The sequence below is a fragment of the Salmo trutta genome, chromosome 3, assembly GCF_901001165.1.
Source record: "Salmo trutta chromosome 3, fSalTru1.1, whole genome shotgun sequence".
Taxonomy (NCBI): Eukaryota; Metazoa; Chordata; class Actinopteri; order Salmoniformes; family Salmonidae; genus Salmo; species Salmo trutta.
Window position 1 is genome coordinate 38254625 of NC_042959.1, and position 24325 is coordinate 38278949.

The following is a 24325-nucleotide window of genomic DNA, read 5'->3' on the forward strand; positions in this document are numbered from 1 at the left end:
TGCAAATTTATAGTCCTCCTCGGCACCATAGAATACATGGTCGGTAGTGAATTGTGGGATAGCTCTGTACCTCCAAGAAATGCGGTCTATTACTGCGTTCATGTGTAATCGGAACAAGGAAACTCGGAAATGTCCAACTTCTAACTGGTCCACATTTCCGTGGACTATTGGTACATTCAAGACAACTGGGAATTTGGGAAAATAAGAGGTCAAATCATGACTTCAGTGATTTTCAAGTCGGAAAATTGGAGCTCTAAAAAGAGTCTTGAGTTCCCGAGTTGGAGCTCGTTTTTTCCCGTGTTCCCAGTTGTCTTGAACGTACTGAAGTCAGAGATTTCCGAGTTCAAAACAACTGGGAACTCGGGGGAAAAAACGACTTCCGAATGGGAAACATCTTTTGAACCGACATCCAACCCTGAACGCCCCATAGCATATAGGCCTACCTCCAATAAATGTAACCAGCTGTAGTTAGGTTTCTATCAAATTAGCAATAGATTATTTATATTTTAGTCATTTAGCAGACGCTCTTATCCAGAGCAACTTACAGTAGTGAATGCATACATTTCAATTCATTTCATAAATTTTTTTTTTTTTTTCCTAACTGGCACCCCGTGGGAATCGAAACCACAACCCTGGCGTTGCAAACACCATTCTCTACCAACTGAGCCACAGGGATTTTCATGCAAATATTCTAAAATCCACATAAAAATAATATGCTGCAGAGATATTTTTCCATCAAATGACTTGTTGCAGATAAAAGGCTGTGCGTGATGTACCAAATGCAAAATACATTTGCATTTTCAACTCCACTGATGGTTTTCTCACCAAAAAAATATGGTATTATATACACTGAACAAAAATATAAATTCAACATGTCAAGTGTTGGTCCCTTGTTTCATAAGCTGAAATAAAAGATCCCAGAAATGTTCCATACTCACAAAAAGCTTATTTATCTTAAATGTTGTGCACAAATTTGTTTACATCCCTGTTAGTGCGCATTTCTCCAAGATAATCCATCCACCAGACAGGTGTGGCATATTAACAAGCTGATTAAACAAATGCACCTTGTGCTAGGGAAATAAAAAGCCACTAAAATGTGTCAAACAACACAATGCAGATGTCTCATGTTTTGAGGGAGCGTGCAATTGTGCCCCGTGGTAGTGGTGGGGTTATGGTATGGGCAGGCATAAGCTACAGACAACAAACACAATTGCATTTTGTTGAAGGAAATTTTAATGCACAGAGATACAGTGACGAGATTCTGATGCCCATTGTAGTGTTATTCATCCCCCGCCATCACCTCATGGTTCAGCATGATAATGCAAGGCCCCATGTCGCAACGATCTGTGCACAATTCCTGGAAGCTGAAAATGTCCTTATTCTTCTATGGCCTGCATACTCACCAGACATGTCACCCACTGAGCATGTTTGGGATGCTCTGGATCGACGTGTACGACAGCGTGTTCCAGTTCCCGCCAATAACCAGCAACTTCGCACAGCCATTTTTGAGGAGTGGGACAACATTCCACAGGCCACAATCAACAGCCTGATCAACTGTATGCAAAGGAGATGTGTCGCGCTGCATGAGGCAAATAGAGACCCACAGTGGAGGTGTCATAATACCCATGAAACCTAGCAGTCAAACAGAAATGGTTCCAATTGTTTTTCCACCATTCATTTTTCCAATAAGGGATTTTAGAAACACTTAAAATAAGGGCTGTTTCGTGTAGGCTTACTGTGACGTTTTGATAACCATGTATATCTCTCTCGACGGGCCCCCCGAGTGGCGCAGTGGTCAAGGCACTGCATCGCAGTGCTAGCTGTGCCACTAGAGATTATGGTTTCGAGTCCAGGCTGTCGCAGCCGGCCACGACTGAGAGACCCATGGGGCGGTGCACAATTGGCCCAGTGTCGTCCAGGTTAGGGGAGGGTTTGGCCGGCAGGGATGTCCTTGTCCTATCACGCACTAGCGACTCCTGTAGCGGGCCGGGCGCAGTGCACGCTGACAGGTCGCCAGGTGTACAGTGTTTCCTCCAACACATTGGGGCGGCTGGCTTCCAGGTTAAGTGAGCATCGTGTCAAGAAGCAGTGCGGCTTGGCTTGGTTGGGTTTCGGAGGACGCACGGCCTCTCCCGAGTCTGTACGGGAGTTGCAGTGATGAGACATGACTGTAATGTGGATACCATGAAATTGGGGGGAAAAAGGGGTAACAAATAAAATAAAAATCTCTTTCGGACAAGGTGACTTATCAACATACACGTCTATTTACTCTCAGATTCAAAAATGCTAATTAGCACAAACGTAGACATCATGCAAGACTACAAATCCCTGCAAGCTCCTGCACGTCATCTCTAGCTGACACCTTTGCTAATATGTATTGTGTCAACATAAACCTTGCACGAGACAGTTCACAGAATTGTCAATTTAAAGAAATGTAGCCAATTTATAAACAACTACATTTAACTGTGAATAGATAGTTATTCCAGATCAGGCGAGACAGCCTCGATTCGGCTATCTCACCCAGATCATGGCATTTGTAGTTCTTTATGATAGCCATATTATCAGCTAATTAGCGTTTCATTTTTTTGTGGTGTAAATACAGGCAAATATATTGATAAAAGTCACCTTGTCCTAGAGAGATTTATTATCAAAACGTCACAAAACACAGCCCTTATTTTTAGTGTTTCGAAAATCCCCTATGGGAAAAAATTGTGAAGAAACGATTGGACAGCAAGGTTTTAATGGGTAGTATGACTCGTACTCTATAGTCACATCAGATTCTGACTGATTTTCTGATCCACGCCCCGACCTTTTTAAAAAAAAGGTTTCTGTGACCAACAGATGCATATCTGTATTCCCAGTCATGTGAAATCCATAGATTAGGGCCTAATGAATTTATTTTAACTTGACTGATTTCCTTATATGAAAAATAAAATCTTAGAAATTGTTGCATTTATATTTTTGTTCAGTGTAGTTTAACTTTCTTTGGCTTATACAAACCAACAGTCTAGCTTGCTAGATAGCTAGCGAGTTAACTTAGGTGGTGAAGCAAGGCGTTCTTATGTTTGTATCTGTGGGTGAGGGGTAGGTAGACTATTTCAAGTACTACTTGACTAGTAGCTACTTTAGCTAGTTGTATTATTTTGGTCTGGCTTTTTGAGAGGTTTCAGCGATCAACTGATTAGCATCCTCTCTTGAGTCATGAGTTTGCTTACTGTACTATGGGAAGACATTGATCTGTTTTCTGTTACCCTCTGGACAGCAGATCATTAGTATAGCTAGTAGGCAAGGTTATGTAACCTTATTTAGTCCAACCTCCTATGGTGGTTTTTAAATTAAATGGTATTCACGTTTGTTTTTTTTAGGTACAATTACTGTTACGTTATTGATGCCAAATTGCAAACCTTATTGGCACCTTCTGTATTCAAGAACCAATGGGTGTGCCTGTCTTATCACCTCTTAACTAGGTAAACTGTTTCAACCTGGAACACTATTCTTCTGCTTTGGTCTGTTTCAGTCATTGAGTGTATGAAGGGTTTTGTCCCAGCCCATCTCTAACACCTGACTTAAATAATCAACATAATTAATCACGGCGATAGGCTGATTTGTAATCATGTATGAGATGGGCTGGAACAAAAGCTTCAGATCTTCTCCATGTGTAGGCTATTGTACTGGCCTGTGTGGTGCAGTCTTTCATATGTGTAGTAGTTTGTTGCAACATATTTCTGAGTTTTCCATTTGTGTCAACTTTAAACTCAATCTAAGCCACAGACTAACTTTCTCCATTTTTGTACTTGATCTTTATAGACACAGACCCAAAGACATTCAAACAGCAAGCATCCCAAGTCTCTAATGGTCCCAGTACTGGTTGATGTGCAGGCCTAAGTGACCACACACTAAAATGGACCTACAGCTGTTGGTTGGGGGTAAGGTTCTTCCATCATTCACACACAGTAGACAAAGTATAAGCCACCATGTTGTCAACAAAATGCTGTCCTCAATTCTTTGTTTTGTATTGTGTAAGGCTCAATTTGTTAAAATGCTGTGATCACTCATCTTTAATGTTGTGATTCAGACACACGATGAGCATGCTTTGAATGCTGCAACTGAGACTGAATGACGTTGAGGGACACGCGCTGAGACCCCGAGTGTGACTGGACATGGGCCGGGTATTTGTGACAACGACCTACAAGGGGTGAAAAAGCACAGCAGCAACCACTTATGTTTATTCCATCCCTCTAGCTACCCCTTATTCCACACTGTGCCTTTTTATTCTCCATGTTCCCTTAACTTCGGACACTTTGGAACTCTCCATCTTCTCTCAATAAACCCACCCTGCCTATACTGGTTCCTTCACTTGTTCTTCCCATCTAGACTCAGTAACACATTTAAGTGTTGTGGTGTACTGTTTTTGCAAGCTTTTTTTTTTCCACCTGTGTAATGCTGTGCTGCTTATTCTGGGATTCAGACTGAATGCAGTGGTAAATGTGCTTCTCACAATTGACAGCAGCAACATGGACCTGTTAAATTGACAAGATGAGTGTTGCCAAGATGAGTGTTGTACAAGACACACAACCAATTGCATAAAAAAAGCTAAGAAATATTAGTTTAATAAAATATGGAACAGTACATTAAAATGTTCTATATCTTTCGTTTTGGATCAAGGTAGCTATTAGCTAGATAGCCTGACAGCAAAGGTGTCGGCTAGAGATGATGCAGGAGTTTGCAGACTTGCGTGATGTCTACTTTGATGCTAATTACCTTTCTTTTATACATAATCTGAGCGTAAATAGAGGCAAATATATTGATAAACGTCACCTTGTCCGAGAGGGATTTACACGGTTATCAAAACGTCACACCAGGGAAAGGGTACATGAAACAGACCTTTCTTGAAGTGGTTCTAAAATGAATGTTAAAAAAACCCGATTGGAACCATTTTTGTTTGACCGCTAGGCTTTAAGGGTATTATTTTTATTTGTCACATGAGCTGAATACAACTGGTGTAGACTTTACTGTGAAATGCTTGTTTACGGGCCCTTCCCCAACGATGCAGAGATTACAAATAAAATAGTAACACAAGGAATAAAATACACAAGAATGGAGCTATATACAGGGAGTACCAGGTGGCATCCTATGATGGTGCCATGTTGAAAGTCACAGTTCTAAAGTAATGCCATTCTACTGCCAATGTTCGGCTATGGAGATTGCATGGCTGTGTTCGATTTTATACACCTGTCAGCAACGGGTGTGGCTGAAATGGCACAATCCACTAACTTGAAGGGCTGTCCACATACTTTTGTGTATATATAGTGTATGTACATGAAGGCAGGGTAAAGTGACTAGGCATCAGGATAGAAAATATGAGTAAAATAAACAGAGTAGCAGCAGCAAATGATGCGTGTAAAAGTGTGTTGTGTGTGGGAGTGTCAATGTAGTGTGTGCATATATATATATATATATATATATATATATAGTGAGTGTGCGCAGGATCAGTGCAGCTAGTTTGGATACCATAAATTGCTAAATTGCTATTATGGCTTGGGGGTTGAAGCTGTCTCGGAGCCTGTTGGTCCGAGAACCGATGCTAAGGTACCATTTGCTGGACGGTAGCAGAGTGAACAGACTATGGCTTGGGTGATGGAGTCTTTGGCAGTTTTTCGGGCTTTCCTCTGACACCGCCTGGATAGAGGTCCTGGATTGTAGGTAGCTCGGCCCCAGTGATGTACTGGGCTGTCTGCATCACCCTCTGTGGATCTCAAAAACTGGACTTGGATCTGCATTAAGTAGTAATATCTTTCGCCACTATTGTCTTACAACACAACGGATAGCTCGAACCAGTCATGATAATTCAACAATACATCATTTTCAAGTTTCTTTCCAGCAAATGTCTTAGTTACATGATTGTATATGTAACAGTGTAGGTTCCGTCCCTATTAGCGCGCACCACCGCTAACTAACTAGCCATTTCACATCGGTTACACTCACCCCCCCTTTGACCTCCTCCTTTTCCGCAGCAACCAATGATCCGGGTCACGGCACCAATGTAACAGTGTAGGTTCCGTCCCTCTCTTCGCCCCAACCCGGGCTCGAACCAGGGACCCTTGCACACATCAACAACTGACACCCACCGAAGCATCGTTACCCATCGCGCCACAAAAGCCACGGCCCTTGCAGTCTTCGACTGCTACTACAGGTTTGGTTCGGTACTGCAGTTTAACTGACGCCCGGCCCAGAAAGACAATTTCCATAGCTGGCCACATAGAGATGTCAGATTTGAACATTCCTAGTAAGACACTTTAGTCGTCACCTTTGTGCACAAAGCATCCATTGAATTATTCAAATATTTTTTTCTAAGGACGATTTTTGTTCCAATCACGCACAGCCAAAGATGTCATCAATGCTCCCTGTGCACGTGATGTTGGTCCATATAAACTAGATGCAAGCCGGATATACACTGTCCATGAATCGGCATATGCAAACGTGAGTTATAAGAACTGGAGACTATGTCCAAGATGTCCACCCGTTGTTTTGAAGGTAATATACCCATATGCTGATTCATGGACTGTCTATATCCTGGTTGCATCCGGTTTATATACACATCACATACGCGCCAGCACTCACAGGGAGCAGTGCAAGCAGCAATGCATCCCCCCAAAAACATGGCAGACAATGGATGAATATAAAATGTTAATATCTTCGGCCGTGAATGAATTTTTTTGGGGCCTCAGCAACAAATATTTCAATAATTCAATGGATGTTCTGTGCACAAAAGGTGATGAATAAAGGGTCTTATTACAGTATATATATATTTTCTTATCTGGCCATGTATGGAAATGCTCTTTCCAGGCTGGGTGTCAATTAATCTGCAGTATTGAAGCAAAACTGTAGCAGTCAAAACTGTGCTTATAGACCGGAACCCCTGGTGATTACATTGAAAACGGTTGGACATATTGGACGCAATCTCCCGTTCTTATTATACTTCAGATTACACATTTAAGGAGAGCGAATCCAAATACAAACCCTGAAATCAGCTGTAACTAAGTAGTAAAACAAAGCTTAAAAGGATGTTTGAGTGAGCCTGAATACAGAAAATTGTGAAGTCACTTCCGGACATGGTAGACTTATCACCATGATTGCCAAAGGCACAAATTCCTAATTTAAAAAGGAGACCAACTGAAAACCACTTTTGAAATTTAGAATTTTATTAGAAAAATGAGACACCACATTTTCACTCAAATATTCTCCAAACCCACCACATACCAGACTTTTTCCCCCCTCTTCCACTGCAGTCAACTTTGTCTGATAGCTGTTGTTTGTGAAATGCTGCCTATGGCAAAACAATCTCCAGGGGAATGACATACATTCTTAAAGTGAGATGTTACTAATGTGCATCCTCATCCAATTACACTCATTGGTATACCGATGTAAAAACAAATGTATCATATGTAGATGTTTCTATTTGTATGCAAAGTATTCTCTCCCAGTTCAGACCCATGATAATGTCAAGAAGAATGAGCCAACTTGGGGCTCCTCTGTACTGAAAGGAATATCAGCATTTAAGGATTCAAATGTCTAAGAACAGAAATAAAATGATACATCTTTAACCACACCTATGTGGCTTTTCCTCATATCACTGTACATACACTGTATATATATATACACACTAACTGTTTTCATAGACCAGATAGACTTGATAAACAGGATGAAGCTAGAGAATATCCAAGCTTCTTCTATTGCATTTCCACTGGAGTCATCAGTTGACCGGACAGAAGCAGAGCTACATGTACAAATTAAACCCAAATGGCGTCACGGTAGGACAAACAAATAATTGCTATAAACACAGATGCAAATAAATGTTTTTAAAATGGACAGGATATATTGTTTTTGACAATGAAATTACAAAGGGGTGGAAGGACATACATTATTATACTGTATATTTTACTGCAAAAACACAGTATGTGAGAATTACTTGAAGGCAATAGCCGCCGTTCAGAACACGTCTACGCTCCCAAGCCCATCAGTCCATGTTCCCATTGTCTCCATGACAATCTCAAAGGTTTTACTGCTGGCCTTCCTTCTTCTCTCCAGCTCCACCTTCAGATGATGATGATCCAGAGCTGTTGCCGCTGTTGCCTTCCCTCTCTGATGCCATCTGGGAAGAAATGGACAAATATTCAGTTAATAAATAATATTTCAATTTACCCATTGTAAAAAAGTATGTTGGGCTCTTGATTGACAAGCTAAGCAAACAATCCAGTCTTATTCCAGGTTACTCCAACTCTGTTAGAACTGCAAGTTAAGGAAAAAAGATTTGACAATATTGGGGCGTTGAGACAATTACCTTCTTGTAAGCAATTTCAAAGAGTTTGAGTGATGCCTGCTGGAGGGTGGTGGCAGACTGTTTAATATTCTCGCCAGTCTCTTCGTCCTTCCGTGACAGCAAGTCTCTCACTTTGGTAATCTCTTCCTTCAGTTTGTTGCACTGAAAGATGGGGGAAGAAAGTCAAATACTGGGACTATGGAATTTCCTGATATTTGGGATGTTTCAGATGCATATCTGTTGTCAATTTTGTTGTTCAGTGTCCTCGGGTTTTTTGAAAAGCCCTTTAAAACCAATGTATTAATATAATAAAATGTCCGACATGCCTCATCAGCAGGGAGCTGATCCTTGAACTCTTCCATCTTGGACTCAGTGTCATGGACGATGCCCTCGGCCTGGTTAACAGCCTCAACACGGTCCTGGGCAAAAACAAACGGATTCAAGGCCAACTGTCAGCATTCAGTCACACGGTCATCAAAACACAACTCCAGCTGGGAGTAGCCTGCAGTTAATGTAACTAATAAAAGTTTAATGGATGCTTGATGAGAAGAACATTTTCAACCCTACCTTTCGCCTCCTGTCCTCCTCGGCGTACTTCTCTGCATTCTTAACCATGTTCTCAATGTCATCCTTGCTGAGGCCACCAGAGGACTGGATAACAACTGGAGAAGTGAGGGGAAAGGCAGTGTTAGACAAAGTAAATTCATACTATTGAACACCTACTATAAGTTAACATGTATTTCAAGGGCAGGTTGTTAGATGATCTTACTCTGCTGTTCACGGCCTGTGCCTTTGTCTTTGGCAGACACGTGCACGATTCCGTTGGCGTCAATGTCGAAGCAGACCTCGATCTGAGGTACGCCGCGTGGGGCAGGTGGTATTCCAACCTGCATGAGAGAAACACCAGTAAGACATTAGTATCCTTCAGAGACACCAGAGACCTAAAAGATACTAAATTAAAGTGTAAGTATGAATCAGCTAGGACACTTACCAGAGTGAACTGTCCCAGGATCTTGTTATCTGCTGCCATCTCTCTTTCTCCCTGGCATACTTTGATCTCCACCTGGGTCTGGCCATCAGCTGCTGTAGAGAACACCTAAGCACAAGGAAAAATGCATCAGTACCACTGATGAAGTATATATAATTAATATAAGTTTCAGACTGCCTCAGACAGAACAAAATCTGATATTTGTCCCTCACCTGGCCCTTCTTGGTGGGAATGGTTGTGTTCCTGTTGATAAGTTTGGTGAACACCCCTCCAAGGGTCTCAATACCAAGAGACAGGGGCGTGACGTCCAGAAGGAGCACATCAGTAACATCTCCAGCCAGCACACCTCCCTGGATGGCAGCTCCAATGGCCACAGCCTCATCTGGGTTGACTGACTTGCTGGGGGCACGGCCAAACAGGTCCTGGACTGTCTGCTGGACCTGGGAGAGAAGACAACAGGATGGGTGGTCAGAGGGGCAGAGCATGATGAAGAGGTGGGATAGAACCAGGGAGAGATCTGCTCACCTTGGGCATACGAGACATACCACCGACCAGAAGCACCTCGCCGATGTCCCCCTTGGAGACCTCTGCATCCTGCATGGCCTTCTGGCAGGGGGCCACTGTCCTGCGGATCAGGTCAGACACGATGCCCTCAAACTGGGAGCGGGTCATCTTCATGTTCAAGTGCTTGGGGCCAGAGGCATCCATGGTCAGGTAGGGCAGGTTGATGTCAGTCTGTGGGAGAACCAAGGATCTATGAGTGTTCTTTCATCTTCACTGAAAAGGGGGTAACCTACAGTGAGCTCCAGAAGTATTGGGACAGTGACACATTGTGTTCTTTTGGCTCTGTACTCCAGAATCTTGGATGACTGAGGTTAACGTGCAGATCGTCAGCTTTAATTTGAGGGTATTTTCATCCATTTCCGGTGAACAGTTTAGAAATTACCACACTTTCTGTACATAGTCTCTTACCCCCCCATTTTAGGAGACCAAACGTATTGGGACAAATTCACTTGTGTATTAAAGTTGTAAATCATTAAGGGTTTGGTCACATTCATAGCACGCAATGACTACAAATTTATTGGATGCATTTACATCTTGTTTTGGTTGTTTCTGTAGTCGAATTGTCCCTACCCTGACCGACAGTCCCCTCAGCAACAACCATCCCCTGTCCAATCCCACTCCAGCAGAGGCGGGACTCCAGCGCCTTCATCACCTTTATATACCCACACCTGTCACTAACCAGTGTGGCAGACCTTACCAAGTGTTTTGTTACAAGACACCTTTTCTCTTGTAACCCTTTGTGTATTTTTTTGGATGAGTTTAAGATTGTTCTTAATTCATACCCTCATTTGATTGAGAACATTTGTTTGATTTTGTCAGTTGCTTTATGCATTTCCTTTACTCGTGTTTAAACATCACTTAAGTTACTTCACTAATATTGAGATTCATGTGCGTTTGTTCCCTTTGCATCCTTGTTAACCATCCCATCCTTACATCATCAACCTTATCTTCAACAATTCAACTGAAATAAATTGGGCAACAGCCCTTTGAACTCCAAACCCCCATTAGGGTTTTAAGATGTACACAACCACGATAGCCCCAGCCCCAACTCAAACCAACAGTTACAGCAAGGTAGTCCTTTTATCACAACTCTGATTAGTTTTCACATTTCAGATTGTGCCCAATAGATTTATTGTAAGAATAGAATGTTTCTAAACACTTCTATACTGAAAAAAAAGACTTTATCGAGTTAGTTCATAAGGAAATCAGTCAACTGAAATAAATTAATGTGGCCCTAATCTATGGATTTCACATGACAGAGAATAAAGATATGCATCTGTTGATCACATACCTTAAAACAAAAAAGTAGGGGCGTGGATCAGAAAACCAGTCAGTATCTGGTGTGACCACCATTTGCCTCATGCAGCGCAACATCTCCTTCGCATAGACTTGATCAGGCTGTTGATAGTGGCTGGAACTGGAACACGCCATCGTACACATCGATCCAGAGCATCTCAAACATGCTCAACGGGTGACATGTCTGGGTATGCAGGCCATTGAAGAACTGGGACATTCAGCTTCCAGAAAATGCAACTGTTCGTTTTCCATAGCTTAAGCCTGCCCATACCATAACCCCACCATGAGACAGTGTTCACAACATTGACATCAGCAAACCGCTCACCCACACGACACCATCTGCCCGGTACAGTTAAAACTGGGATTCATCCGTGAAGAGCCCACTTCTCCGGCGTGCCATTGAAAGTGAGCATTTGCACACCGAAGTGAGTTACGACACTGAACTGCAGTCAAGTTAAGACCCTGGTGAGGATGACAAGCATGCAGATAAGCTTCCCTGAGACTGTTTGAGCAGAAATGTTTCAGTTGTGAAAACCCAGTTTCCTCAGCTGTCCGGGTGGGTGGTCTCAGATGATCCCACAGGTGAAGAAGCCAGATGGAGGTTATGGGTTGGTGTGGTTACATGTGGTCTGTATTTAGGAGGCCTGTTGGCCATACAGCCAAATTCCCTAAAACAACATTGGAAGTGGCTTTTTGTAGAGAAATGATCTATTCACAAGAGAGTCTGCACTTTTATCACAGTAATTGTATAATTTAAAATCCAAAGTGCTGGAGTACAGAGCCAAAACAATGTGTCACTGTCTCAATACTTGGAGCTCACTGTATATCAGTCTTACATACTATTACAATCTCCATATACACATCATCTTAATTTGGTGTTAAGGTTTACTCAAGCTCCGTAGGGCTGGGCGATTTGGCCTAAAAAGCAGAACTTTTGTTGGCAATTTTATGGCCAATTCACGATATACTTAAAAAAAGTTCTCCAAATAAGCTGTTGTACAAAGGTCAAATATTCTGCATTTCAAACAGTCCGCAATAATCTCATGAATTCAGGGCTTGTGAAATTATACGTAGGCTAAATATAAGCCTTCCACAGGGGTTGATATCTATACAAGCAGTCTGTTTTTTACCTCTACATAGTGTATAATACACAAACAGCCTAACTTTGCTGGGGGACAATAGGGAGATTCGGGATCGAGATGCAGGTGGGAAAACAGTGCAGTCTTTACTTCATGCCATCTTGGCTGAGCAACCATGTCAAGCACAGGGAAACAGACTCTCAGAAGAGGAATGGTCTTGTATTTTTGTTTAGCCAGTTGCTTCTAATTAGCTGGGTGGCTATAGAAATTAGCCTTGAATCACTACGAGTAGTGCTGTGCAGACCAATTTATTGAGTGCTTATGGACAGCTCCCTGAAGTGCAAGAAGTATGACTGTTTTGACTTCTGCGGAGGCCGCATCACGGTAAATGCTATATGGCCACTGCAGAGCCTTTAAAAAAATGGGAGCATGCAGCCACAGCAGAAAGAGTGAAAAACATGACAAGTACTTGATTCTTACAATACAGAAATTTGGAATATCGCGCAAAACCACATTTGAATATCGCCAAGCCCTAGAACTCTGCATTGCATGTTTGTTAGCCCTTAGAGTAGGGCTGCCCCAGAGTGCAGGTACAGCAGCTCTGCTACAGCTCATCATCCACTAAAACAGTTGCTCTAATGTGGCCTGGTCCAGAAGACTTCCTCTCCCAGCAGTGTAGCTAGCTCAGGCATAGGGCTGGCCTGTACAGCCGACTACTGCTGTGGGATTACAGATTTTCAAATACAGACAGAGGGTCCAGGGACTGTATAAATTACAAACAAGTTACTTCTGTTGACAATGGTCTTGTTTAGACTAATCGTTAGCCTACCAAATAGGTAATGAGAGAAATGTCTGCTGTGGGATGATGAAACTCGCCTGCAGGGATGATGACAGTTCACATTTGGCTTTCTCAGCTGCCTCCCTCACTCGCTGCAGAGCCATGCTGTCTTTGGTCAGATCAACTCCAGACTGGAAAGAGAAATCAAAGGTTTGATCAAAATGGTTGGCTCACGTGAATATGGCAGATGCGCTTGGTCATAGAAAGGTGTGTATCCAGGATATCTCCCCCCTTCTCACCTCTCGCTTGAACTCCTTCACAATGTGGGTTAGTAGGTGCTGGTCAAAGTCCTCTCCACCCAAAAAGGTGTCTCCGTTGGTGGACTTCACCTCAAACACGCCCTTCTGGATCTCCAGGACAGAGATGTCAAAGGTGCCACCTCCCAGGTCATAGACTGCGATGCTACAAATCAGGAACAGGTATGAAATATGAGCCAAAACACCTTCAGGCATGGATCAAAAAATGTTAGGGTCATGGCTAAGGTCTCATAAGTTAACCTGTTGTGGTATAGGGGGCAGTATTTTCACGGCCGGATAAAAAACGTACCCGATTTAATCTGGTTACTACTCCTGCCCAGAAACGAGAATATGCATATAATTAATAGATTTGGATAGAAAACACTCTACAGTTTCTAAAACTGTTTGAATGGTGTCTGTGACTATGACAGAACTCATATGCCAGGCCAAAACCTGAGAAGATTCTATACAGGAAGTGCCCTGTCTGACAATTTGTTGTCCTTCTGTTGCATCTCTATCGAAATTACAGCATCTGTGCTGTAATTTGACACTTTCTAAGGCTTCCATTGGCTCTCTAAAGCCGCCAGAAAGTGGAATGGGGTGTCTGCTGTCTCTGGGCAAAGTATAGGAGCAGAGTTTGTAAGTGGTCAGCCTGGGGACAGTGAGACTGGAGATGCGCGTTCACGAGACTTGCCCGGTTGGAATATTATCGCCATTTTACGAGAAAAGTAGCATAAAAATTTATTTTAAACAGCGTTTGACATGCTTCTAAGTACGGTAATGGAATATTTTGAATTTTTTTGTCACGAAATGCGCTCACGCGTTACCAATCGGATAGTGACCTGAACGCACGAACAAAACGGCGGTATTTATATAACTATGGATTATTTGGAACCAAAACATTTGTTGTTGAAGTAGAAGTCCTGGGAGTGCATTCTGACAAAGAACAGCAAAGGTAATCCAATTTTTCTAATAGTAATTCTGAGTTTAGGTGACCCCGAAGTTGGCGGATGTCAAAATAGCTAGCCGTGATGGCCGAGCTATGTACTCAGAATATTGCAAAATGTGCTTTCGCCGAAAAGCTATTTTAAAATCTGACATAGCGATTGCATAAAGGAGTTCTGTATCTATAATTCTTAAAATAATTATGTATTTTGTCAACATTTATCGTGAGTAATTTAGTAAATTCACCGGAAGTTTGCGGTGGGTATGCTAGTTCTGAACATCACATGCTAATGTAAAAAAAGGTTTTTTGATATAAATATGAACAAAACATGCATGTATTGTATAACATAATGTCCTAAGAGTGTCATCTGATGAAGATCAAAGGTTAGTGCTGCATTTAGCTGTGTTTTGGGTATTTGTGATGCATGCTAGTTGCTTGGAAATGGCTGTGTGGTTTGTGTCTATGTACTCTCCTAACATAATCTAATGTTTTGCTTTCGCTGTAAAGCCTTTTGGAAATCAGCCAACGTGGTTCGATTCAGGAGAAGTGTATCTATAAAATGGTGTAAAATAGTCCTATGTTTGAGAACTTTGAATTATGACATTGTGGTTTTAAATTTGGCGCTCTGATTTGTCACTGGCTGTTGAATAGTGTGAGACGATTTCGTCCCACCTCCCCTAGAGAGGTTAACAGCAGTTTGTAGGGTTGTTGTAGTTACATTCTGTCTTGAGTCTTGTCCAAACCATAGGCCAGAGCAGCAGCAGTGGGCTCATTGATGACTCGCAGCACATTCAGCCCAGCAATCTGACCAGCATCCTTTGTGGCCTGTAAACAAAATTAGTTACTCAATACAAACATCAAATAAAATGTTTGTCACATGCGCCAAATACAACAGGTGTAGAACTTAGTGAAATGCTTACAAGCCCTTAACCAACAATGCAGTTAAGAAGTGTTAAGAAAGTATTTAAAGTAAATAAAAACATAATTAAAAAAGAGCCACAAAATAATAGCGAGCCTATATACAGGGGGTACCAGCACAGAGTCAATGTGCAAGGGCACAGGTTAGTCGAGGTAATATGTACCGTACCAGTCAAAAGTTTGGACACGCCTACTCACTCAAGGGTTTCTTTATTTTATACATTGTAGAGTAATAGTGAAGACATCAAAAATATTTATTTATTTATCCTTTTTTAACTAGGCAAGTCAGTTAAGAACAAATTATTATTTACAATGACAGCCTAGGAACAGTGGTTTAACTGCCTTGTTCAGGGGCAGAGCGACAGATTCTTGTCAGCTCGGGGATTCGATCTAGCAACCTTACAGTTACTGGCCCAACGCCCTAACCACTAGGCTACCTGTCGCCCCAAGGTAGCCATGTGAGATAACACATGGAATCATGTAGTAACTAAAAGTGTTAAACATATCAAAATATATTTGAGATTCTTCAAAGTAGCCACCCTTTGCCTTGATGACAGCATTGCACACTCTTGGCACTCTCAACCAGCTTCATTAGGAATGCTTTTCCAATATTCCTGAAGGAGTTCCCACATATGCTGAGCAGTTGTTGGCTGCTTTTCCTTCACTCTGCAGTCCAACTCATCCCAAACCATCTCAATTGGGATGAGGTCAGGTGATTGTGGAAGCCAGGTCATCTGATGCAGCACTCCATCACTCTCCTTGGTCAAATAGCCCTTACACAGCCTGGAGGTGTTTTGGGTCATTGCCCTGTTGAAAAACAAATGATAGTGGGACTAAGTGCAAACCAGATAGGATGGCGTATTACTGCAGAATGCTGTGGTAGCAATGCTGGTCAAGTGTGCCTTGAATTCTAAATAAATCACTGACAGTCACCAGCAAAGCACCCCCACACCTCCATGCTTCAAGGTGGGAACCACACATGCGGAGATCATCCGTTCACCTACTCTGCGTCTCACAAAGACATGACGGTGGGAATCAAAAATCTCAAATTTGGACTCTGCTTTTCCTTCACACTGCGGTCCGACACATCCCAAACCACCTCAATTGGGTTGAGGTCAGGTGATTGTGATGGCTAGGTCTTCTGATGCAGCACTCCATCTTGCTACTTCTTGGTCTATTAGCCCTTACATAGCCTGGAACTATGTTGGGTGATTGTCCTGTTGAAAAACAAATGATAGTCCCACAAAGCGCAAACAAGTTGGGATGGCGTATCGCTGCAGAATGCTGTGGTTGCCATGCTGGTTAAGTATACCTTGAATTCTAAATATATCACTGACAGTGTCACCAGCAAAGCACTTCACACCTCCTCCATGCGTCTCACAAAGACACGGCGGTTGGAACCAAAAATCTCAAATTCATCAGACCAAAGGACAGATTTCCACCGGTCTAATGTCCATTGCTTGTGTTTCTTGGCCCAAGCAAGTCTCTTCTTACTGGCATCCTTTTGTAGCGATTTCTTTGCAGCAATTCGACCATGAAGACCTGATTCACGCAGTCTCCTCTGAACAGTTAATGTTAAGTTGTGTTACTTGAACTCTGAAGCATTTATTTGGGCTGCAATTTCTGAGGCTGGTAACTAATGAACTTATCCTCTGCAACAGAGGTAACTCTGGGTCTTCCAATCCTGTGGTGGTCCCCATAAGTTTCATCATAGCGCTTGATGGTTTTTACGACTGCACCTGAAGAAACTTTCAAAGTTGTTGAACTTTTTCAAATTGACTGACCTTCATGTCTTAAAGTAATGATGGACTGTCGTTTCTCTTTGCTTATTTGAGCTGTTCTTGCCCTAATATGGACTTGGTATTTTACCAAATAGGGCTATCTTCTGTATACCACACCTACCTTGTCACAACACAACTGATTGGCTCAAACACATTAAGGTAAGTAATTCCACAAATTAACTTAAGGCACACCAGTTAATTGAAATGCATTCCAGGTGACTACCTCATGAAGCTGGTTGAAAGAATGCCAAGAGTGTACAAAGCTGTCATCAAGGCAAAGGGTGGCTACTTTTTAGATTCTCAAAAAAAAAAAAAATTAAACATTTTCGGTTACTACATGATTCCATATGGGTTATTTCATAGTTGATGTTTCCACTATTATTCTACAATGTAGAAAATAGTACAAATAAAGAAAACCCCTTTTGACTGGTACTGTACATTTAGGTAGAGGTAAATTGACTATGCATAGATTATAAACAGAGCAGCAGCGTATGCCGATAGTCCTGGTAGGCATTTGATTAGCTGTTCAGGAGTCTTCTGGCCTGGGGGGGTAGAAGCTGTTAAGAAACCTTTAGGACCTAGACTTGGCAGTCTGGTACCGCTTGCCGTGCAGTAGCAAAGAGAACAATCTATGAATAGGGTGGCTGGAGTTTGACAATTCTTCAGAGGGCATAGCAGGATTTCTTATAAGTGTCCGGGTTAGAATCCCGCTCCTTGAAAGCGGCAGCTCTACCCTTTAGCTCAGTGCGAAGGTTGCCTGTAATCCATGGCTTCTGGTTGGGGTATGTACGTACGGTCACTGTGGGGACAAAGTCATCGATGCACTTATTGATGACGCCAGTGACTGATGTGGGGTACTTCTCAATTCCATCGGAAGAATCCCAGAATATATTCCAGTCTGCAAGCAAAACAGTCCTGTAGCATAGCATCTGCTTCATCAGACCACTTTCATATTGAGCGAATAACTGGTACTTACTGCTTTAGTTTTTGCTTATAAGCAAGCATGAATCAGGATAGAATTATGGTCAGATTTGCCAAATGGAGGGCGAGCTTCGTACGCATCTCTGCATTAAAGTATCTGGCCATTAGGAACGCCACCTCTGGATGAGCATTTTCTTGTTTGCTTACGGCCTTATACAGCTCGTTGAGTGAAGTCTTATTGCCAGCACCGGTTTGTGGTGGTAAATAGACCACTATGAAAAATAGATAAAACTCTTGGTAAATAGTGTGGTCTACAGCTTATCATGAGATACTCTGCCTCAGGCAAGCAAAAGCTAGAGACTTCCTTAATATTAGATTTCATGCACCAGCTGTTATTTACAAACAGACAGACCGCCACCCCGTCTTACCAGAAGCAGCTGTTCCATCTTGCTGATGCACGGAAAACCCAGCCAGCTGTATGTTATCCATTTCGTTGTTCAGCCACGACTCGGTAAAAACATAAGATACAGTTACTACCCCGTTGGTAAGTTAGTATTGATCGGAGCTCATCCAGTTTATTCTCCATTGTACGTTGGCCAATAGGACTGATAGTAGAGGCGGATTACCCACTCGTTGTCGGATCCGTACAAGGCACCCCGACCTACACTACCGCTCAAAAGTTTGGGGTCACTTAGAAATGTCCTTGTTTTTGAAAGAAAGCACATTTTTTTTGTCCATCAAAATATCATATTGATCAGAAATACAGTGTAGACATTGTTAATGTTGTAAATGATTGTAGCTGGAAACGGCAGATTTTTTATGGAATATCTACATAGGCCCATTATCAGCAACCATCACTCCTGTGTTCCAATGGCATGTTGTGTTCGCTTATCATTTTAAAAAGGCTAATTGATCATTAGAAAAACATTTTGTAATTATATTTGCTGAAAACTGCCGTACTGATTATAGAAGCAATAAAACCGGCCTTCTTTAGACTAGTTGAGTATCTGGAGCATCAGCATTTGTGGGTTCGATTACAGGCTCAAAATGGCCAGAAACAAAACTTTCTGAAACTCTATTCTCTACTCTTGTTCTGAGAAGTTATGGCTATTCCGTGTGAGAAATTGCCAAGAAACTGAAGCTCTAGTACAAAGCTGTGTACTACTCCTTTCACAGAACAGCGCAAACTGGCTCTAACCAGAATAGAAAGAGTGGGATGCCCCGGTGCACAACTGAGCAAAAGGACAAGTACATTAGTGTCTAGTTTGAGAAACAGACACCTCACAAGTCCCCAACTGGCAGCTTCATTAAATAGTATCTGCAAAACACCAGTCTCAATGTCAAAAGTGAAGAGGCGACTCCGGGATGCTGGCCTTCTAAGCAGAGTTGCAAAGAAAAAGTCCTATCTCAGACTGGCCAATAAAAAGAAAAGGTTAAGATGAGCAAAAGAACAGACACTGGACAGAGGAACTCTGCCTAGAAGGCCAGCATCTCAAAGTAGCCTCTTCACTGTTGATGTTGAGACGGGTGTTTTGCGGGTACTATTAGCCTTCTAAAATGATCAACTTGGATTAGCTAACACAGCATGCCATTGGAACACAGGAGTGATGGTTGCTGATAATGGGCCTCTGTACATATACATACACACACACACACTTCCAGCTACAATAGTCATATACAACAACTATGTCTAGACCATTTCTGATCAATTTGATGTTATTTAAATGGACAAAAATGTGCTTTTCTTTCAAAAACAAAGTCATTTCTACGTGACCCCAAACTTTTGAACGGTAGTGTACGTCCGATATCGCTCTTTTCCATCCGAATGACGGTGATTTGGGCCTTGTCCGGTGTCTGAAGTAAATCATTTGCGCCCGACTTGTTAAATAATCTTTGTCCAGTACGAGGTGAGTAGTCGCTGTTCTGATATCCAGAAGCTCTTTTTGGTCACAAGAGACAGTGGCAGAAACATTATGTACAAAATAAGTTACAAATAACGCAAAAACAAAACACAATAGGTTAGGAGCCGGTAAAACGGCAGCCATTATATGTACTGATTAGTTGAGAGGCTTGCTAGATCACCATTCTGTGAGTCAATGGCAAAGGCATAGCTTTTGGCCACCAGTGTGTTCCAGTCAAATGATTTAGCAGACAAAGAAAAGGCTCTTACCTGTCTCTGGGAGTCATTGAAGTAGGCTGGCACTGTGACAACGGCATTCTTCACATTGTGACCCATGTAGTTCTCTAAAACCAAGACAATTTTACAATGAGCAAGTTTTAGAATACAGGCAGGCGTAGTTGGGAACAGAATTGGCATGCTAGTTCTCCCCCTGGGGGCAATAAAGATTGATTGGTAGTTTACCTGCCGTCTCCTTCATCTTCATCAGCACGAAGGCACCGACCTGGCTGGGGGAGTATAGCTTTCCGTGGGCCTCCACCCAGGCATCACCATTGGAAGCACGGACAATTTTGTAGGGCACGTTCTTCCTGTAAAGCCACAACAATAACCATGTCATACATTCATCTCCAACTACAAAATATTTTACATTTTAGTCATTTAGCAGGCGCTCTTATCCAGAGCGACTTACAGTAGTGAATGCATACATTTCATGCATTTTTATTTTTTTGTACTGGCCCCCCATGGGAATCGAACCCACAACCCTGGCGTTGCACACACCATGCTGGTGTTGCAAACACCATGCTCTACCAACTGAGCCACAGGGAAGACTATTTTCCAACTAATGATGCGTTACAATGGCTAGTAAGGTCTGAGACCTAATTTAAAAACACTCACAGGTCCTTCTGAACCTCTGCGTCATCGTAACGGCGACCGATGAGACGCTTGGTGGCATAGAGGGTGTTGTTAGGGTTGGTGACTGCCTGTCTTTTAGCTGGCATGCCCACCAGTCTCTCCCCATCTGCTGTGAAGGCGACCACTGAAGGAGTTGTCCTTGCTCCCTCTGCATTCTCCAGTACCTGTCACACAACAAACTATTCATTAACAGTCTAGAAAAGGAACTATAAGAGGAGGATATCAAAGGGATGTAAGGTCTTTTCATTACACAGGTCACACAAACATAAAATTACTGGTAAAACTTCAACCAACTTTTGCTTGTTTGCCCTCCATGACTGCCACACAGGAGTTTGTAGTTCCCAGGTCAATTCCAATCACGGATCCTTTGATCGCCTCCGATCTGTAAAACAATGTCAAATAGTAAGTAAAAATGCCAATAGCTGCTCATGGATGTTATAGGAATAAATATTGTATAGTAACGTTAAATAACTAACAATACTTACGCATAGTCACGTCTGGACATCGCTCTGAAAGCATCTTGTTGGAATCCATTCCAGCAAGCCTGGCAAAAAAAACATAGATTAGCTTCCATGACTACTTATTAGTGAAATCTGTTTAACTTCTTCAACCAATATGAGAAGAAACTCAAACAGTCTAGTTTCAATTCACAATTCACACAGGGCATAGACATGACGCACAGTAATCCACATTTGGTATAAAGAAATGCAAAAGCTGTCCATTAGTGAAATAGTTATAGATAAGCGTGTGTAACATTATGTTTGGTTATGATATTTGAACATTATGAAATAGGACTGCGGTGTACTAGGGTGGGTGCACAGGGACACCACAATGAAGGTCACAGATGTTCTCTTCACATAAGACAATTAATGACACCCCCATTCACGACAAGACCGGTAAACTTCAGCAGCTTGCTAACGCTAACATTATCTTGAGCAATAAACGAACCGTGTCTAACCAGCTAAAGGGCTTGACACCCCGCTTAAGTCAGTTGAAACCAACTCACTGGTTTAGGATTTAGCTAAAAACACATTGAAATAACACGAGGTGGTTATACAAACATCCATGTTAGGTAACGTTGGCTAGATAGCATTAGCTTGCCTGAGAGGACTAGCCTCTGCTGTGGTCTTCAAATTCAATCAGACCTTACGAGGGAAGCTAGCCAACTAACGTCAGTTACTTAACCTCACTATGATCGCCAATGAACATGACTTAGTATGTTTAGTTCAGACGAAGGACAGATGAATGATAAAACATCCTGGCTAACTCTGGCTAGCCTAAAAGTTAACTTGTTAGCGAACATTAGTTAGTTACTACTAGTTGCGTCATAGCTAACGTTAACTGGCTACTTCGTCTACCTGACCAGGCTCAAGCTCAGGCTGGGAGCATAGTTAGCAAGCTAGATAATTATTTAACAATTGTTAACTAGCTAGTTATTCGTTTTATCCACTACCAGACGCTAGTTAACTAACGTTAGCTAGTGTGGTACCCAATGACGTTAGCTAACTGCGACATTTATCTAACGTTTTTAGTTAGCAAGCGAGCTAACGCTTAGCCATTAGTTATCCCTCATTTCGTGTTACACCTCTTGGAAAACGTTTAATTAACCTAACATATTGGGAATTTTGGGGTGACAATTTTAACTGACTTACCTTCTTTATCAAGGAGGACACGCTTCTTGAGCAATTCGGAGAGGGGAGAGACCTTGAAGCTGTTCTTGCAACACTTAACATTTTTGACAATTCTGGTAGCAAGCTAGTTGGCTTTAAAATGGAGGCCGCAATGATCAAATCCAAACTGTTGAGCTTTTGTCGATTTTAGCGGGACCCGGGTATAGATATCTAATTTCGTTGAGAGCGATGTAATTTCCACGACAAATCTAGGAATATATTTAGCCTGTCAGAACCGGTATGGCAGCACGACTGCTCTCCAACAATGCAGTTGAACTTGCGATTTTCTCGAATTAACTGACACATGAGTTGTCCCATGCATTGAGAAACGGACCCATTTTAGAAACTTAAATATTGCCTGAGTAAAAATACATAATTCAAAAATAAATGACAACGTTATCCAATAATTATATTAAATTATTACAGACTATATACTTACAAAACACCTGTCGTTTATGTTTAGGGTGCAGTATAGTTATTTTACAAGATAAATTATGCTAAAACATAATCATGCCCAGACCGGGGCATCACACACCACTGGGCTTTTGAAGGTCATTTTGAAAAAGCGGTGAAAATTCTCACGTGAGTTTCATCAGCGATGCCGGCACAGTACTGTTTTTGATGCCAGTGTCTGGCATGATGAAACATCTAGCTAAATGTGGACTAAGTAGCGGCATATTTAATTTATTTTGTATATATATTTTTTAAATACATTAAATGACCAAATAAAGGGATCAGTCGACCATTTTGCTCATCGGCATATTGCTACTCGCTTTGATTCTGTTGGATTTTGCCTCTCACTCATGTCATCTGTATGTCAATGCAGCTCATCAATTTTGCAGCTTATATCAATTAATTCATAGTTTTTACCCCCTCTCTAATGTGGTGGCAACACGATTTTGGGTCCGGTACTGTTCAGTTTATATATTGTAACGATCCTGGGTTTATAAGCACGGATATCGACTGCCAATTGGGCATGTTTTTGGGGCACAGTTGATAGTGTGCTGGACTTCGGGCTAGAAAGTTGAGGGTTCGAGACCTGCTCCCTGCCAGTTTCATTACATTATGTTACCCCTTGGCAGCGTTATCAGAAAGCACAGCATTGATTATCACTGCTATGCAGCTGATACACAACTTTACATTTCCGTGTCACCAAAGGATTTTAGCTCCACGGATAAATTATTAGACTATTAGTGATTGAATTACTTGAATAGATCATAACTTCCAGCAGCTAAATCAAGACAAGACTGAGGTACTTATTGTTGGAGCCAAAGCACAGGGAGAGAATCTGGCTACATATTTTAATTCACAAGCAATAAAGATAAAACACCAGGTAAAAAAACCTAGGTGTTATTTTAGATTCTGAACTCAATTTTGAATCACACATTAGGAATGTGACCAAAATAGCTTTTTACCACCTGAGGAACATTGCCAAGGTGCAGCCATTTCTCTCTGAGGCTGATACAGAGAGACTCATCCATGCTTTTATTATAAGCAGGCTTGATTACTGTAATGCTCTCCTGTCTGGTTTACCCAAGAAAGCCATTGGTCAACAGCAAAACATACAGAATACTGCATCATGGGTACTGACCAAGGTCTCTGCACTGGCTGCCTGTGAGTTAAAATAAGTTTTAAGATTATTCTATTGGTTTTTAAATCAATCCACAATTGTGCACCCTAATACATGTCAGACATGCTTTTAAGTTATGTACCCAGTAGGTCCCTCAGGTCCTCTGGCACTGGCATTTTAACTATCCCAAAGCCAAGGACCAAGAGGCATGGACAGGCAGCCTTTACTTACCATGCCCTCAGTCTCTGGAATAGCCTGCCAGGGAACTAGAGGCAGGACGAAAGTGTGATAAACAAAAACACACCTTTTTAGCTTTGTTTTTCCTTAGGGTGCTTTTTAGTCGTTCAGTTTTGTTATTCTTTAGTTTATCCTTGTGTTTGTGAAGT

The 24325-nt window shown here is 42.0% G+C and overlaps 1 protein-coding gene across 1 annotated transcript; it reads right to left on the reverse strand.

Annotated features, from left to right (window-relative positions):
- Nucleotides 1-7184: 7184 nt before the first annotated feature.
- Nucleotides 7185-22709, reverse strand: LOC115174904 (stress-70 protein, mitochondrial). Its single transcript, XM_029733916.1, has 17 exons — nt 22352-22709; nt 21185-21243; nt 20994-21081; nt 20682-20863; nt 20250-20374; nt 20058-20131; nt 14986-15092; nt 13325-13487; nt 13124-13216; nt 9834-10043; nt 9521-9748; nt 9312-9416; nt 9090-9207; nt 8888-8982; nt 8647-8739; nt 8342-8482; nt 7185-8152 (listed from the first exon to the last, which is right to left on the reverse strand). The coding sequence occupies exons 1-17, from the start codon at nt 22430-22432 to the stop codon at nt 8060-8062; spliced, it is 2055 nt and encodes a 684-aa protein (XP_029589776.1). The 5' UTR covers nt 22433-22709; the 3' UTR covers nt 7185-8059.
- Nucleotides 22710-24325: the final 1616 nt, after the last annotated feature.